This window comes from Doryrhamphus excisus, chromosome 16 (genome assembly GCF_030265055.1).
Source record: "Doryrhamphus excisus isolate RoL2022-K1 chromosome 16, RoL_Dexc_1.0, whole genome shotgun sequence".
Taxonomy (NCBI): domain Eukaryota; kingdom Metazoa; phylum Chordata; class Actinopteri; order Syngnathiformes; family Syngnathidae; genus Doryrhamphus; species Doryrhamphus excisus.
In genome coordinates this window covers 3816776-3833993 of record NC_080481.1, presented here as the reverse complement: position 1 = coordinate 3833993, position 17218 = coordinate 3816776, and the positions used below count along the sequence as shown (strand labels likewise).

At 40.7% G+C, this 17218-nt stretch overlaps 1 protein-coding gene across 3 annotated transcripts; it reads right to left on the bottom strand.

Annotated features, from left to right (window-relative positions):
- Positions 1-358: 358 nt before the first annotated feature.
- Positions 359-15641, bottom strand: ptprnb (protein tyrosine phosphatase receptor type Nb). 3 transcript variants are annotated; one of them, XM_058051227.1, is made up of 22 exons: positions 15427-15641; positions 11534-11584; positions 9663-9773; positions 9500-9596; positions 9297-9426; positions 8874-9228; positions 8172-8315; positions 7992-8026; positions 7097-7233; positions 6961-7022; positions 6820-6884; positions 6494-6709; positions 5014-5289; positions 4759-4906; positions 4611-4684; positions 4345-4422; positions 2696-2815; positions 2461-2627; positions 2126-2179; positions 1970-2034; positions 1831-1904; positions 359-1081 (listed from the first exon to the last, which is right to left on the bottom strand). In XM_058051227.1, the coding sequence occupies exons 1-22, from the start codon at positions 15503-15505 to the stop codon at positions 1010-1012; spliced, it is 2610 nt and encodes an 869-aa protein (XP_057907210.1). In that variant the 5' UTR covers positions 15506-15641; the 3' UTR covers positions 359-1009. The 3 variants fall into 3 exon arrangements, with proteins under 3 accessions (XP_057907210.1, XP_057907212.1, XP_057907211.1); XM_058051229.1 differs by having other exon boundaries at positions 5014-5274; XM_058051228.1 differs by having other exon boundaries at positions 6820-6878.
- Positions 15642-17218: the final 1577 nt, after the last annotated feature.

Below are 17218 nucleotides of genomic sequence, written 5' to 3'. Positions count from 1 at the left end.
TTCCAGGAAGTGCAACTTCCGGTCCGCTCGGCAACACTCGGGCAACATCGGCGTATTTACATTCCGTCGCTGGTAAAGTCAGGCCTGTTAAATAAAAGAGCACTTTAGCAGCATTACACAGTAGCAGCACAGTAGGTCGGACCGGGTCTTGGGAAATGCCGGAAATGTTTTCTTTTGGGAATGACAATATTCACAGGCTAGTAGAAATGCTAGCAGAAATTTCCACCCATTTCCCGGAAAATGCCCCTCATTTTAATGTTGACACCTGTGTTATATTGTAACTTGTATTGTATTGTATTGTTAGATTTGCTATAACGTATTTTAACAAACAAAGTCAAACAAAATGATTGCAGTACTGAAACACGAAAATATTTATTTAGAATTTCACAGTTACAAAATAATTGTTTCTCATTGAATAAATATTTATTTGATTTTTTTTCAAATTTTTTAAAGTTGCATGAGATACACGACAATACCAGTGACAAAACGTGATATGGCACAGAGAGGATGTTTCTGCTGATGTTTGTCACAAGCGGGATATCAACACCAATATCAACTCTTGTGTGGACTTAGACTTGACCAAATACAATGAAGTAGATGTACTTTTCCATTCGTCTGAATCATGCACATATACTTCCTGAGACATAAACATCATGTATTAAGCAGCACAATGAACAACAAACCACACAAGCACAAGCTGTAAGGTATTCTGCTTGAGGTTCCCACAAAAAACACCACAGGATCTTTACACTGGATTTGCACAGATATGAGTGAAACCTGAATTTGTACTTGTGGTTCATTTACATGCTACCAGATGGTGGAGGGAAATTAGGTGAGCAAGTGTAAATGCAGTTTCAATTACAACACATATGATCTCACAGACAATCCATTATGCCATAGACGCCTGTGCAAATCCTTTCCATTTTTATTTATCATTGGTGTGACATCACTGTTAAGTTTCAAGGCAAAAGGCAGTCCAGAGGTCATTAGACAGAAGGCTGGTAACGCTTCACTGAGGCAGGGCTTTAAGAATGGCGTTGACCTCCTCAGCAACAGCAGTCAGGGCGAACTCAAACTGGTCCTGAAAACAGGAACGTCAGTCACAGAACAATACAGGTGCGCTTTGAAATGTTTATTGACGAAACAATATTATTATATATAGTGGTGTAAAAAAGTGTTTGCCCCCTTCATAATTTCTTACTTTTTTGCATGTTAAATGTTCCAGATCATCAAACAAATATAAACATTTGTCAGTGACCACACAAATGAACACAAAATGTAGTTTTTAAACTATTTTTATTATTAAGGGAGAAAAAAAATCCAAACCTACATGGCCTTGTGTAAACATAACTGAGGTTAATTGACATCTATCACTCTGGAAAAGGTTTTGAAAGCTTTGGGACTCCAAAATCACAGTGAGAGCCATTATCCACATATAGACAAATAACCAATCACACCCACATTCATACCTATGGACAATTTGCAGTGGCCAATTAACCTAGCATGTTTTTGGAATGTGGAAGGAAACCGGAGTACCTGGAGAAAAATATATAATTATATATTATTATCATATAATAATAATAATAATATTATTATCATAATTATAAGTATATATTATAAATATATATTATATAATAATAATATTATTATTATAATATAGTAGCAATATTAATTGTTATTATTATTATTATTAAGTTAAGTGCTCTGAGAGCGCAGCATTTTGTCTATGTACTGGTTATAGGACAAAGGTGGGCCGCTGACATTTTTTTTATTTTCAAGTGGGTTGGTAAAGTTTGGGAACCATGATCCAAGATCTCATGGCACACCGACCTTAGTGCGAACCATCCCAGGCCTCTGGTCACGAACGTGCTCTAGCGTCGCAGCAATGTCAATCTCCTTCACACCTGCCGAGCAGCAGAAAACACCCGCCGTGACTTTGTGGATGATGACTTTAAACGGTAAAGCTTACCTTTGGCCATACGATTCAGAACCATGTCGATCAGGATGTAAGTCCCGGTCCGACCTGTTCCGTTACTATGACGACAACAAGCAAAGAAGAAAAAGTCACAGCTTGTTGTCACGTTAATGTACTGCAATGGTTACTCCTGAATTTGTCATGGCACACCTGCAGTGGACGATGATGGGACACGAGCGTCCTCGGTAGCATTTATTCACCTTCCTGAGGAGAAACAAGTAGGAAAATATCATCCATGCTACACGTGGAGGGCACAACACATACATTTTCAGCGATGGGCTTCTTGCTGCAGCCACATCAGTCCATGAACATTTTTGTGACTATGCAACTGGACCCAGACTACTAGCTGCAAAACCACAAGAATGACACAGACAGACATGTTCAACATGAAACCACTGCTAGGAAGAGTGATGCAAAGGAGACCTCGATATTGTCTTCTGCATAACTATCTTTTCATTTCACACTTGCTTTCACTGGAGTTGTACCTGCGGAAGTCCAGTAGAGGGCGCGTGGATGTGGGGATACCATGAGCCGGCCAGCTGAGGAAGTGGAACTGAGTGAGAGTCCTGGTCTCTTGCGTTTGAACATTCTTCAGGTAGAAGCTTCTCACCAGGAAGTCCTTGCACCAGATGTGCTCGGACACCAGGTTCACCTGCATAAAGACAAAACAGTTAGCGAGGAAACAGTCAAACAGAGCTATGTGGCAGCTGTGGAACTCACCTCATAGATATGGTACAGAGAGGAACCCTCATCAGGCCAGTAGCGGTCGCATTGTTTTTCTCCTTCCTCCACCAGAGCTGTCATCATGACGATCACCGTGCAGCCATTCTCCCACACCATCTGCACAACATCCAATCATGTCTTGGCATGACATTTCCAAGCCATATTTTGTGGCCCTCTACTGAGATACTTCAGCTTTCTTCAATGAAGATGACAATAGCCAGCACTGAACTTGTGAACAGTGAAATGGGTTACTAGACACAACACATTTTCGATGTTTGTTTCTTTCTGTCGGCTTTTTCGTGATTACGGAGTCGCCACAGCTGATCTTTTTGAGCCGCATACAGACAGACAGACTTCCTTTATTGTCATTGCGCAATAACACAGCAGCAAAATTGCCAATGAAATTTAATTGCCTGGCTCCCGTATAATACCAGAGACAAAAGAAGATAAATAATAATAAATAATAATAATAATGTGGAGAATAAATAGATGACATCAAATATTATATACTATATACTATTCCGGGCGCCCTTCCTGACTAATACCGTTGGCGCTACTAGTGGAGATTCGATACTTACGTTAAAATATGTAGCACAATTAACGCATGTGCATCATGTCAAGCCATACCTCTCTGTTATGAAGGCAGGAAGCATAGCGTAGCGTCCCCATACAATTAACCTCTTTTCTAACTTTAAATACGGTAAAAATGGGCATATTTCAAATATAGTTGCTGAGAGTAATTAATCGTTATTAATTAAGTAAAAAAGTGTGATTAATTCGATTAAAATTTTAAATACCTCTCTGCTATGAAGGCAGGTGGAAGCATCCCCATGCAATTAACCTCTTTTCTAACTTTAAATACAGTAAAAATGGGCATATTTCACACATAGTTGCTAAAAGTGGTTAATACTTATTAATTAAGTATAGAAAAGTGTGATTATTCATTCGTTTTCGCAGGGGTGCTGGAGCCTATCCCAGCGGTCTTTGGGTGAGAGGCGGGGTACACCCTGGACTGGTGGCCAGCCAATCACAGGGCACATATAGACAAACAACCATTCACACTTACATTCATATCTATGGACAATTTGGAGTCGCCAATTAACCTAGCATGTTTTTGGAATGTGGGAGGAAACTGGAGTACCTGGAGAAAACCCATGCCTGCACGTGGAGAACATGCGAACTCCACATATAGATGGCCGAGAGTGGAATCGAACCTTTGATAAGTTAATTTCCAGAAAGATTCCTTAATTATAAATGAAATATTTTCACAGTTAGAGCATGGAAAGCCTGGTTACAACCTTTCTATAAACAGTTTTTAATATTATTAGAGCCCTCTACACTTGAAATAACACTCCTATAGTCACCTTTACATTCCTTTTACCCAATATAGTGCACATAATAAGAACAAATAAGACTTGCGTCCTAGCTGTGATGCCTGCGGGCTAACCAATCGTGCACCATGCAGCCCAAAGTGTGATTAATTTCATTAATATTTTTAATCATTTGACAGCCTTAATTTTTACATTTGTTTTATATTTTTTCAGAATACTTTTTTGTGAAATACAGCCCAGATTGTACCTCTAACAGCCCCCCAAGTATGTTGAGTTTGACTTGGCTGTTTTGACCCCTGAAGTGTCTGCACTGACCTGCCAGAAGTCAGAGATGGTGTGCGACAGGGGGCCCTGGGTGGCGATGTAGGCCGGCATGCGAGGGTCGTGTTCAATCTAGAAGGAGTGAAAGACAGGGTGGACTGACTACAAAGTTTTCATAGAACATAGGCTGTCCAAACGTTTGTTTTTTTAGCCTTTTCACAAAATAAAAATGGCTCCTGCACGCTCTTGATGTAGAGGTTTCTGCAAAACGAACTGGTCCAGTAGTGACACACTCCACCAGTCAACCAGGAGAACCTTACGATGGGGCTGGCGTTGATGTAGTCCGAGCGAGAAGGGTTGATCTCCGCTTTGAGCTTCACCCTGGCATGATCGTCTGGATGAACGACAAGAAATAAAACATTCATCATGTTGCATGGTGACACTTCCAACCTGCTGTGGGTTCCTCACAGGGCAGAGAGTCGTGACAGCGGTTCTTCTTGGCATTGGGGTCACTTTGAGCTAGGGTCACGCTGCTGGGCTCAGCCTGGTAGGAGCACAGAGCTTCCCACTCCTTAAATAGGCGGTCCTTGTTCCTCAGATGGTCCTCCATGTATGCCTTTTTAAAAACAGGCCATTTCAAATAAGTGCGTCATTAAGGTTGTACTAGTAACGCTAACTCCATGAGAACAAAAAGGCATATTTAGACTGTGTAAGGAGGCTGACCAAAATCATGTGACCGGTGGAGATGTCCATGTTGACCTGCACAGGTTCCTCGCACCATGACGGCGTGCTGCTGTGGGAGCTGGGACTGGGCTGGGCCCCGTCACTGAACTGGGACGACACGCTGCTCACTCTCGAGTCGATGCCCCCGACGGCTCCTCCGGCCCCTCGCCCTATACCGGCTGCTGCTCCTCCGCTCATTCCTCCCACGGCGCCCAGGGCGGCAGCTTCCAGGCGTCCAAAAGCACCTTTTGAGGCCATATGCTGGCGACACAGGTCCTGGTGAGCCAGTTATGCACGTACAGTATTTTGTTGTATCTTTTCACTTTGAAATCCCTGTTCAATATCATATGTCATATTCATAAGTACAGACGAAATCATTAGAAAGGTCAGAGAAAAAATGGTCACACTAAAAAGATGGTTTGATGATAATAGATTGTCCTTGAAGTAAAACTAAAATAATGCTGTTTGGTAACAGCAGAAAGGACACATACCAGCAAATACAAATAGACAGTGTAGACATTGAAAGGGTGAAGGAAAATACATTTCTGGGGATCACAATAGATGAAAATATGAGCTGGAAACCTCATATTACAAATATACAACATAAGGTGGCCAGAAAAATTTAAGTATTGAACAAAGCAAAATTTGTTCTCAATCAGAAATCACTCCACACTCTTTATTGCTCTCTGGTTCTACCATATCTTACTTATTGTGTGGAAATATGGGGTAATAACTATAAAAGCAATCTTCACTCGCTAAATGTACTGCAGTAAGGATAATTCATAATGCCGCCTACAGAGAACATACAAACTCCTTATTTCTAAAATCACAGATACTTAAACTTGCTGATATAGTTCATCTTCAAACAGCTAAAATAATGCATAAGGCTAAAAATAACAAATTGGCTAAAAATGTCATCCAATACTTCTCTAGAAGAGAGGAGAAATATGATCTCAGGGAAGAACTACATTTGAAACACATATGCTAGGACTAGGTTAAAAAGCCATAGCATTTCAGTATGTGGAATCAAACTATGGAATGGATTGAGTAAGGAAGTCAAACAATGCACAACGATGAGCCAATTCAAGAAACAATACAAGCAGTTAATGTTTGCTAAATACAAGGATGAAGAGTCTTGAACCCGTCATGATGTGCTATATATATCACTATATTGACACTTACTATTACCCATTATGTCATTGGATGCTCATATCACCTCGTACTTCGGTATGCGACAAAAATAAAATAAAAAAACTTAAACTATATTAGGAAAGCAGGAAGTGAACAAATGTAACAGTTACTGATTGTAAAAGTACCAGATGGAGGGGTAGGATTTAATAAGCTTTGCTTCTTCCTACTCCTTTTGGACATGTGGAACTGGGAACTGATTATGGGATGCACTCAATTGTAATCTGATGCATGTTCAAATGAAATAAAACCATTACCATTACCATTACCATTGCCATAATGGCCTCCTCACCTGGTAATCCTGGTGGCTGAAGCTGCCTGCATGCGTGCCCAGGCCCAGCTTCCTGGTCGCCAACCTGTGGGCATGGTTACGCAAGCAGGTGATGCTCAGAGCTGCCAGCAGGATGCCGCCAATGCAAGCAAAAGCCACCAGGGTAGCAAAAACCCAGCGAGAGCCAGGATGGACAGGAGTAGCCAGGGGTAACGCTTGTCCATCACTCTTCATTGGCTGATGACACAGAAATTGCACTGAATACATTTGATATATAATGGAGACACCCACTTTTAAATGCAAATGCAGTACAAGAGTGGAAAGGTCCTTTTATTTCTTCCTCTCACCTGCTTGTCGCTGTCCTGCACAAACTTCAAGCCTGCTTTGGGCTCCAGGACGTTCTTATCTGCAACTGTGCAGAAATAACTCATCATTGAGGATCACGTTGTGCTACACATAAAAGGCAGGCAAACATCAAAAACATTTACCGTGTTTCTCTTCCAAATTACTAGTTGATACGTTTCTGGAGTCGGAGTCGATTCCAACCTCACTTGCAGAAGATTGACAAATGACGTTAAATGTGTTTAAACGTGGTAAAAGCTTTGCTTAAAGGCAATGTCATACTCTTTAGGCTTGTTCTTTTCAGGGTTGCCAAACATTGATGAGCTTGTCTCCTTTTGCACCTTTACTGGTTTGGAGGATTTCATGGTGGGCAGACCTTTTGGGGTAGCCGTCTTGTGCTCCATGGAGGCCTCCGTGATCTGAAGAATGAGCAGAGGAAAGAAAAATGGGGAGTAACTAACCTTCCAAATTAAAGAAAATACAACCAGTGCAAAACTGATTTGTTTGCTAAAGTAGACCTGTTTATGTCGATGCCCCATGGACTGGCTGACTGAAGTCGACATAACTGAAACTAGCCATTGTTTGTACATTTCTTAGTGACATTGTCCAGAGAAATGATGGAGAATGGGCGATAAGCAAGGAGTGTGCATTTGTTGACTTGGTTTTCCTCCATTTGTGCTTATTTTTCTCTTGTTAATAAAGGAGTTCAAGTGCACCGTCAGTCCAGTTTAGAGTACTATTCTATTCTACTATTCTCTGGGTGTCAGTAACATTACACTGATGAGACAGTAGCCATCAGGAAGTAACTTGTCAAGGCTAATTTGAGTCATTCATTCATTCATTCATTCATTTTCAACCGTTTATCCTGATGAGGGTCGCGGGGGTGCTGGAGCCTATCTAGAGTTGCCAATTAACCTAGCATGTTTTTGGAATGTGGGAGGAAACCAGAGTACCCAGAGAAAACCCACGGGGAGACAATGCAAACTCCACACAGAGATGGCCGAGGGTGGAACTGAACCCGGGTCTCCTAGCTGTGAGGCCTGCATGCTAACCACTCAACTGCCATGAGGCCCTATATGAAAACATTTGATTCATAAATAAGGAATCCTACTTTGTGAAAATTGACTTTAGGTCTGAATGAATTAGTGTATATGTTATTAATGAGGGCCCCACTCACCTTTTTCCCAGCGGCAGCATTGTTTCCATAGTGATCTGGAAAGTGGATATGTCACATGATTAGTTGTGCATCATCATTATGATCTACCGTGATCTATCGCTTCCCTGATGTTTGATGGCAGGAAATGCTCATATAGGATTCATACGGTTATACTTCATGAGGACCAGAAGGATGACAGACCTTTTGTGGGATTATGGCTGAAGGAGCTTTCCAGCTGCAGCTGTTTGAGCATAGCCGGCAGCCTGTCCGTCTGCTCGGGGGACAAATCTTTCACATCCAAGCCATAGTGGTCCAGCAGCGCAGCCAGGCGTTGGAGAGAGCGTGCTGCAAATCGGTACATGAACTATTATGGCAATGGTAATGGTAATGGTTTTATTTCATTTGAACATGCATCAGATTACAATTGAGTGCATCACATAATCAGTTCACAGTTCCACATGTCCAAAAGGAGTAGGAAGAAGCAAAGCTTATTAAATCCTACCCCTTCATCTGGTACTTTTACAATGAGTAACATTTGTTCACTTCCTGCTTTCCTAATATAGATTATAGTTAAAGTTATTTATTTATTGTATTTTTTTTAAATTTAATGTTATTTTTGTCACATACCGAAGTACAAGGTGATATGACCATACAATGAGTTTGACAATATAGTTTAAGTTTTTGTATTTTTATTTATATTTTAATATTATTATATATATTTATATTATTATTATTATAATTTTTATATCATTATTTTATTTATATTATATTATATAAGTTTTTAATTTTATTTTTTTAAATTTTTTGTCACATACCGAAGTACGAGGTGATATGACCATAATTATCACCATTATTGCATTCTGGTGGTCCATTTGTGCCTCAAATGGATTCATTTTCTCTCACCGTCCAATCCTGCCATGGCGTTGTACTTCAGCATCGGCTTGCTGCGCTGCTGCTGCTCCGTGCTCAGATGTTTCACTTGCGCAAGGTAGTCCTCATCATAATCCAGTGGGAAGTCCAGATCCGGGAAAGCCATCGCTGAAGATGTGCCCGGCGCTCCCCTGTGGCGGGAGGAGGAGGAGGAGGAAGAGGACGGAGAGGTGAGGTAGGACAGCATGTGCTGGAGAAGCTGTCTGTCTCTGTCCACAGCTTTTCCTTGGAATCTGGAGCGTGGAGGGACGCGGAGGAATGGAGAGACTGGATTATCTTCCAGAGAGTTAAGGGATCGCTCATCCTCGTCCTCATAGCCAAACTTTTGCTGCAACAGACACAAATGCAACACAACTGCTCAAGTTTTACACACTAGTGTTAACTCTATTCCCCTACCTGGTGGTAGATGTACGGGTCCAGCAGGGGCTGTATGGAGGACTGAGAGGGGTCAAAGGTGAGGTACTGAATGTACTGCTGTAGCATTTCCGGGTCACCTGACTCCTCAGCAGCTCTCTGATTTCTCCACCTGGAAAGACACATGGATTTAAAAGATCTTCACCATCAGGTGCAGCATGCCAATGGGATGGGACTTCACTTACTGTTTGCGCTCATGAAGCTGCGAGGAGCCGAGAGTGGGAATGTGACTCAACTCTCGCCCAATTGTTGCCTGGGTAAGGTCATCCTTCCAGGTCATACCTGCTCAGCCCGCACAGTTGTCAAAGGCCATTTCCTCTTTCTTTTTTCAACAATGTTGAGACTCACCTTGTACCATCAGGTCTTTTAGGACTTCCTGCAGCTTATGCAAAGTAGGCACGGACACCAGGTACAGTATGGGATCCTGGTGAGGAGCACGGCACTGTCCGAATAAACCATCTACCCAGGGAGAGATGATGAGAGGTGACATGAAGCAGATATATACGCAGCTTTGTTTATTCATTCATTCATTAAAATAAAATAAAATAAAATAAAATAAAATAAAATAAAATAAAATAAAATAAAATAAAATAAAATAAAATAAAATAAAATAAAATAAAATAAAATAAAATAAATGGGATAGGCTCCAGCACCCCCGCGACCCTCGTGAGGATAAGCGGTAGAAAATGAATGAATGAATGAATGAATGAAAATAAAATAAATGGGATAGGCTCCAGCACTCTCGCGACCCTCATGAGGATAAGCGGTAGAAAATGAATGAATGAAATTAGTTTATGGTGAGTGATTTTATTTAGTTTTTTTGTCTGTAAAGTACTTTGAATGGCCTTGAATGACATTCTGTTACTAATTCAATGACTTTCTGGGAAAGTAACTACACTAGTCACTGAATCTAATGTAATAATTCCATTAGTCAAAAATGGAGGAGAATGTAAACGTTAAGCAAACAGGAAGGTTTTATGGGGAGGAGCAAGCGTGTCCAAAATGTTTCATATCCAGTATGTCACTTTGGGACTTATAAGATGTATTATTGGACGTTTTTATGGCTTAAAATGGTTGAAGTGCACCTTGATGATACATTGAGTGTAATGGCAGCAACATTTACTGCAGCTGCAACCTGAAGCAGAGCTGATGTTTCTGTGTGTGTGTGTGCGTGGTGATGAGTCATCGCCACTATCTCTGATCAGACACACCAGGGACACACAGTTGTCAGGCAGTTGATGTCACTGTCGCCATAGTAACGGCTTCCGTGGAATGCAATTGGCTGGCAGCAGCTGACGGAGGAGATATTGTTTACATTGCACTTCCGCCCACCCCCCCACCTCACTGTTCGACCTCACTGACACGGCATTCCGTATTATTCCGCACCGTTAAAAACGTGAAAATAACTGTGTCATAGCACAGTAAATGTACATTTTCTGTTGATACTACAGTATATTCTTGAAAGCATGTCATTTCAGTGAAACTAACAGTATTACTCTGTCAAAACACAACAGTTTGTATTTAGTTATTTTACTCTATTTATCTTGCTGAAACAATTATATTTAATCAAATAAGGCAATAATTGTATTCTTTCAGGGCTCTCCAAAGTGTGGCTCGGAGGGCATTCTCAGCCCGCAGCTTTTTTTTTTTTATTATTACATTGTGGAAATAAAATTTAACTTAAAAAGGCAAAACGCAAAGAGAAGAAGCAGAAATGTTGATACAAATTACTAAGGATGTCCCATATTGGCGTTTTTGCAGAAAACCAACATTGTCCAACTCTAAATTTCCAATACTGATATACAGTATGTATCATGACTTACCTCCTGTGTGTAATGAATACATATAAAAAAATATATTGCACTTTTATGCTGCTGATAACTATCCCTAGAAATCCCTACAAATAACTAATAATACAAGAAAGCTATGTTTTTAAATATAGTCAACAAAATAGGCATTAAAAATCATGTCAACAGCAGCAATACGATTTGTAAAGCTGCACATTTCGATGTGGCACAAACATCCGAATAAGAACAAAGTGTGAACGAATACAATCTGTGTATAGCTGGATACTTTTTTCAGTATTGAGGTTGGATATTAAATTAGAAGACGCCTCGCTCGCACCCGTTATTGCAGATTGCACATTTACAATCCAAAGGTGACTCTTGGAAATCAGTCAAAATGAGCAGCAAGTTGTAAAAAGCAGTTGCGAAACTCACCGTCGATGCACAAATGATCTCTGGGACAAAGCTTCTTCTCGAACAAGCAACCTGTAAAGAAAAACAATCTCTTTCAATCTTATGGCTACGTGTGGCACTACAGGAACACAATGGTTACGTCTTGATTTGTGCAATTTTGAGTGCATCAATGCGGGATGTTGCACTCAACACTGAGTGCGCAGCGATAGAATCTAACCACCTTCCATCAAGTAGCGGAAGGGGATGGACTAACTTCAGTGGTTGCAATTGTCTATTAAAAAGGAGAGAAGACGTAAACAGTAAATATTGGAATTGTCTTTTTAGGTAAGCGCGCAATTTGGGACGGCACCACCCTAACTTTTGGTGCGGGTTACATACAGCAAATGGCAAAAATCCTTCAGCAACCTGGTGTGTGTGCACCTTGTAAACCAGGAATATCCAAAATGTATCCCACGGGCTATTTGTGGAACATATTTTTTATGTGCCTGTGAACCGCACATTGTAGAAAAAATGACTCATAAAAGTTTACAAAACAATAAAAAATAGTAATTTATCATCAATCCGTGTAATTAATGTACCAATTTAAGCCCCGGCCATTTCCGTTTTTTGCCCCGCCCATTCCAAGTACAGATACAGATCATTGGTGAAGCGATGCGCACCCGTTTAACTTGACTGAGGTGGATTATGTATGACTGCGTTTTCACTCCCTGACAAATAATGGAGCGTCTTATTTTGATTCATGAGGAATCCTGATTCTCACCATGTGTTGCGTTGCACGAGCGTCACACTGACATCACAACTGCAGGAATGGCTGAACGGCCAAGAAAGGAAAGCTTCAGGGAGAGATGAATAACCCCCAACACACACCTCCTCCGCTCTCGTCATCTCCAGAAGATTTCAGTCTGTCACTGTCAAAATTACCGTAAACTGAAGGGATTTCCTCTCCAATAAACAATAATACCAATAATGATGGTACTGTTGCCAAGCGACAGCCGAGGCAACAAGGTTACAACCCTTTGTGGATCAGCTGACCCTTGGACTTTTGTGTGACTGCATCACAGTGTGAGCCTTATTGTTGTTCACGGACATCCAATATGGACTCCTCCTCTAATGGACTGCTCAGCGTCACACTTCCACCACAAAAGATATTTCACCCTGTGAGGCCTGCGGCTGTTTGCTGCCATTTAAAACCTCAACATCTAGTCGACCTTGATACGTATGTGAGCACCATGGAAGCTAACCTCACTGGCAGGTGGACCACGTAACAACCACACAATCTAAAAGTAATCTCTTCTTCTGATATTTCCAGCATCATACCGTCATAGTGTGTACTCTATACACAATAAAAACTTCATTTTGGCACCTAAATGATGAAAATAAAATAAAATAAAATAAAATAAAATAAAATAAAATAAAATAAAATAAAATAAAATAATTCATTTTCTACCGCTTATCCTCATGAAGGTCGCAGGCTGGGTACACCCTGGACTGGTGGCCAGCCAATCACAGGGCACATATAGACAAACAACCATTCCCACTCACATTCATACCTATGGACAATTTGGAGTTGCTAATTAACCTAGCATGTTTTTGGAATGTGGGAGGAAACCAGAGTACCCAGAGGAGAACATGCAAACTCCACACAGAGATGACCGAGGGTGGGATAAAAAATAAAATAAAATAAAAAATTCATAAAATAAATTTTAAAAAATTAAAAAACAAAAAAACTTTAATTGTATTAGGAAAGCAGGAAGTTATCAAATGTAACAGTTACTGATTGTAAAAGTACCAGATGGAGGGGTAGATGTAATAAGCTTTGCTTCTTCCTACTCCTTTTGGACATGTGCAACTGATTATGTGATGCACTCAATTGTAATCTGATGCATGTTCAAATGAAATTAAACCATTACCATAAACACGAGGACGAGCACCGTGGAAGAATGTGCAATATTTGCAGCACATTAGCTTGACTGTAGGTCAACCTGGATGTAGTCAGGACAACAAGGAGGCGGTCCATCTCTTCATGTCCTTTTCGCATACAACAGGTCACCATAACACATTTTGCTCGTCCATAATTGTACTACAAATTATCGTTGATGTCCGATAACAAAATGCTTCCAGAGTTTTTTGTCCAGAGTTTTGACACAAAGGGCTTTAATTTTGTGGCACAGTGGTAATTAGGTCCAGTGTATGCAAAAAAATTAAATCTCTCTCTTGGAAATGAAGAAAATGCATGCATATAGAGAAATTTCATGAACGGTAGCAAAAATTCAAACTACAAGGCAGATCATTATAAGCAGCTGGTGGAAAACCTCCTTAAGTCCTACAGGAGTTGACTGAAGAGGTACACTTTTTGCATTCCCATCATAGAGTTAGAAATCTCACAGTTTTTCAATATGTAAAGTGAGCGGCGACTTCTCCCACTTTGTTTCAACAGTCCCTGAACACAACATTTAACTTTCTCCCACGCTGCACAGATATGCTACTATACTGTATTTTTACAGGTAAAATCTGATGACCTTATTGAGTGCTAATGTGCAGATTTGTATAGTGCACAAACTCCAGGCTGGTACTGGTGGATGGTGGGTGTGTATTCATTTAGTGCTGTTACTTAAGTTTCCTGTCATAGTTTTACACAATACATAGCTTTGCTAGAAAGTATATATTTTGCTGATGTGTTGAAAATATTTCCAGGTGACTAGCTAGCACGCTGCTAATGCCACTTACATCTGTTCTCATCTTCAGTCATGGTCACATTGACGCAAGCCGCCAAATACTAGCTGTCCACGAGCTGTCCACAAAAAATAGTAGCAGTAAATTGTGCGCACAAAATCTCCACTTCTTGTTTTGATTTTGTTTATTCAACAGGGACAGTTTCAGGGTAAAATAAACAACTGAAAAAGCAGCAGTCACCATGGTGCTGACAGCCCAAGCTCATTTGCAGGCTTTTAAAACATCGAAACTTTCTAAAAGCAAGGAAGCCAGGAAGTTGAAGTCTGCTATTTTCTGTCCGTGGTGCTGAAACAGTAATCTCTCGTTCATTGCTGTTAATTTGTTCAAGACCTGACAGTGACAAGTGATTTTTTTGCGAAATAGTATTCCTTAGATGTATATTTATATATAATATTTGTACTTTTTAATACTTTGTAGTTAGCGCATAGAAAACCTGTTTATGACTTTATAAATATGTTTTCTAACGTTATAAGAATCCTCTAAACATGAACTAACACCCCTGTAGTCAACTTTACACTGTATAAGCCAATATAGCAGACATAGTACGCATAAATAATCTATTTAAGACGCATGTGTCATGTGGTAAATGTGTTTAGGGGAACTAAGTGGGGGTCAGACAGGAAGTGATGTCAGGGGTTCAGAGTTGAATTTCAGCTCGCCGTTGGTTAGCCTTTGTTTTTATTAGGGACTACAGTGACTGATAATTCAAACCTGCAATAAAAGCCTTGTTGTTCTGGAGCTTGTGTGTCTAAGCAAACGTAACAGTAACATTACTGACACCTATAGTAACCAATGCAGAACACTACATATCATTCACAGCGTCTTTGAATGCATCTTTTAAATGCTTTACATTTGGATTTTAGTTCATTTAGATATTTTACTTAGAAGAAGCTTGTCATGTTCTTTTTTCTATTTTTTAATAAACTATTTCAGATCGTGTCTTGACTTAGTTTGCTGTGCTTATTGCGGAAAAGCTGCTTATTTATTAACTGTTTATTTTTTGCTTAATATAAAATGATTACAGCAGACAGACACTATTTACAATAAAAGCGGCACACACGAAGATCAAAGCAAGATTCCAAAAGTGTGCAATTTGATGTGCTGGGGAATTATTAGAGCTGCAATGGATGAATAAATAACACGCTCACCGGGAAGCGCCGCCATAGAGAAGCGGATCTTACCGTGTCTGGTGGCCGCGTTGAGAGGGCAGGCGGCGGTGAGAAGGAGGCACACAGCCCCCCACAGCCGCCAAGACTTCATGGTACCGTACCCGGGAGGCACCGGAGCTCAGGAGGAGAGAGAGCCACCTGGCCGCAGGTCGTCTACCAGCTCTCCATGACGGAGGAGAAGCTGCGCCTTCTTCTGATGATGCTCCACTCTGATTGGAGTCGTGCGGAAGATTGCCACAGAGGGGCGCTGTTACCCGCTTGCAACGCACCTCTAACTTGAATATGTCCAGTCGGTAATCGGAAGGATTCATTTTCACTTCATTTTGGGCGCCATTGTCCAGTAAATGATGGCGGTGTAATAGCACAGATGGGTTGTACAATCAGATGGCGTCTGTCCTTCTAAAATAGAGCTTGTGTTTTCCAATTAGTAAATGTGGGCGATACGCCCCATTGTGGGATCGATTCGATACTCTGTAACGCTACAACCAGTCTTGCCGATACCAATACTCTTTATATTTTTCAATATCATCGAATACGTTTTGCCTTGAGTGTGTTTGTCATGATTATAATCAGAATAAAACAAGGGACAAATACTTTTTTTTACTAACATTTAAAACCTAACTGTGATTTATCACAAAGTTCAATTTCTCAGGAATGATTGGTGTCACATCTGTTCTCAATCAAGAAATCACTTAAATAGGACCTGCCTGACAAAGTGAAGTAGGCCAAAACAACCTCAAAGGCAAGACACCATACCGAGATCTAAAGACATTTCAAGGACAAATGAGAAAGAAAGCTATATCAATCTGGACAAGGTTATAAAGCCATTTCTGAAACTTTGGGACTCCAGCAAACCATAGTGAGAGCCATTATCCACAAATGGCAAAAACATGGAACAGTTGTGAACCTTCACAAGAGTGGCCGCCCAAATAAAAGAGCGCGGCAACGACTATCCAAGAGGTCGCAAAAGACCCCACAACAACATCCAAAGAACTGCAGGCCTCACTTACCTCAGGTAAGGTCAGTGTTTGAATCCACCATAAGAACACTTGGCAACAAGTGCATGGCAAACTTCCAAGATCAAAAACGCTGCTGAAGAAAACGAACATTAAGGCTAATCTTAATTTTACCAGAAAAAGAAATTGATGATCCCCAAGACCTTTAAGAAAATAAAATTTTTGGAAGGTGTCCCTTAACATCTGGTGTAAAAGTGACGCCGCATTTCATAACAAGAACATCATACCAACAGTAAAATATGGTGGTGGCAGTGTGATGGTCTGGGCTGTTTTGCTGCTTCAGGACGAGAATCAGTGATGATGGACATAATGACGAGGCCAGGAAGGGCTGAGAAGAAGGTTAAGAAGAAAATGCTTTGAAAGAAGCGGCTGCCAGTCAAGATGATTGGCATTTATAGTATATCACTTGCCTTCCCTTTGTGGCACCGCTGCTGAGCAGCATAATTATTATGCTAATATTGGCCTATGAAGAGTTCCAATCTGCAGTCATGATATCCCAGTGTCTATGCCCTTACACCTTTTAAATGGCATGCCATTCAGATGAGTCATGTGTTTCCTGTGAATAGGCTGGGAAATACATTTTTCTTGAATTTGGGGAGGGGGGCCCTGTTCCCTAGGAGTGACCATGAGAAAAAATAATTGAGTCGCTATTGCAGCCTATTGCTAAGCCACCCCATGTGCTCTGAAAAAAAAAAACAACTAAAGAAGGCAGTGAAACGCTTACTAGGTTTGTCTCAAAGGTTACTTAAGCCCAAATATGGGATGAAGCAGGAGAGAACCCACACAAA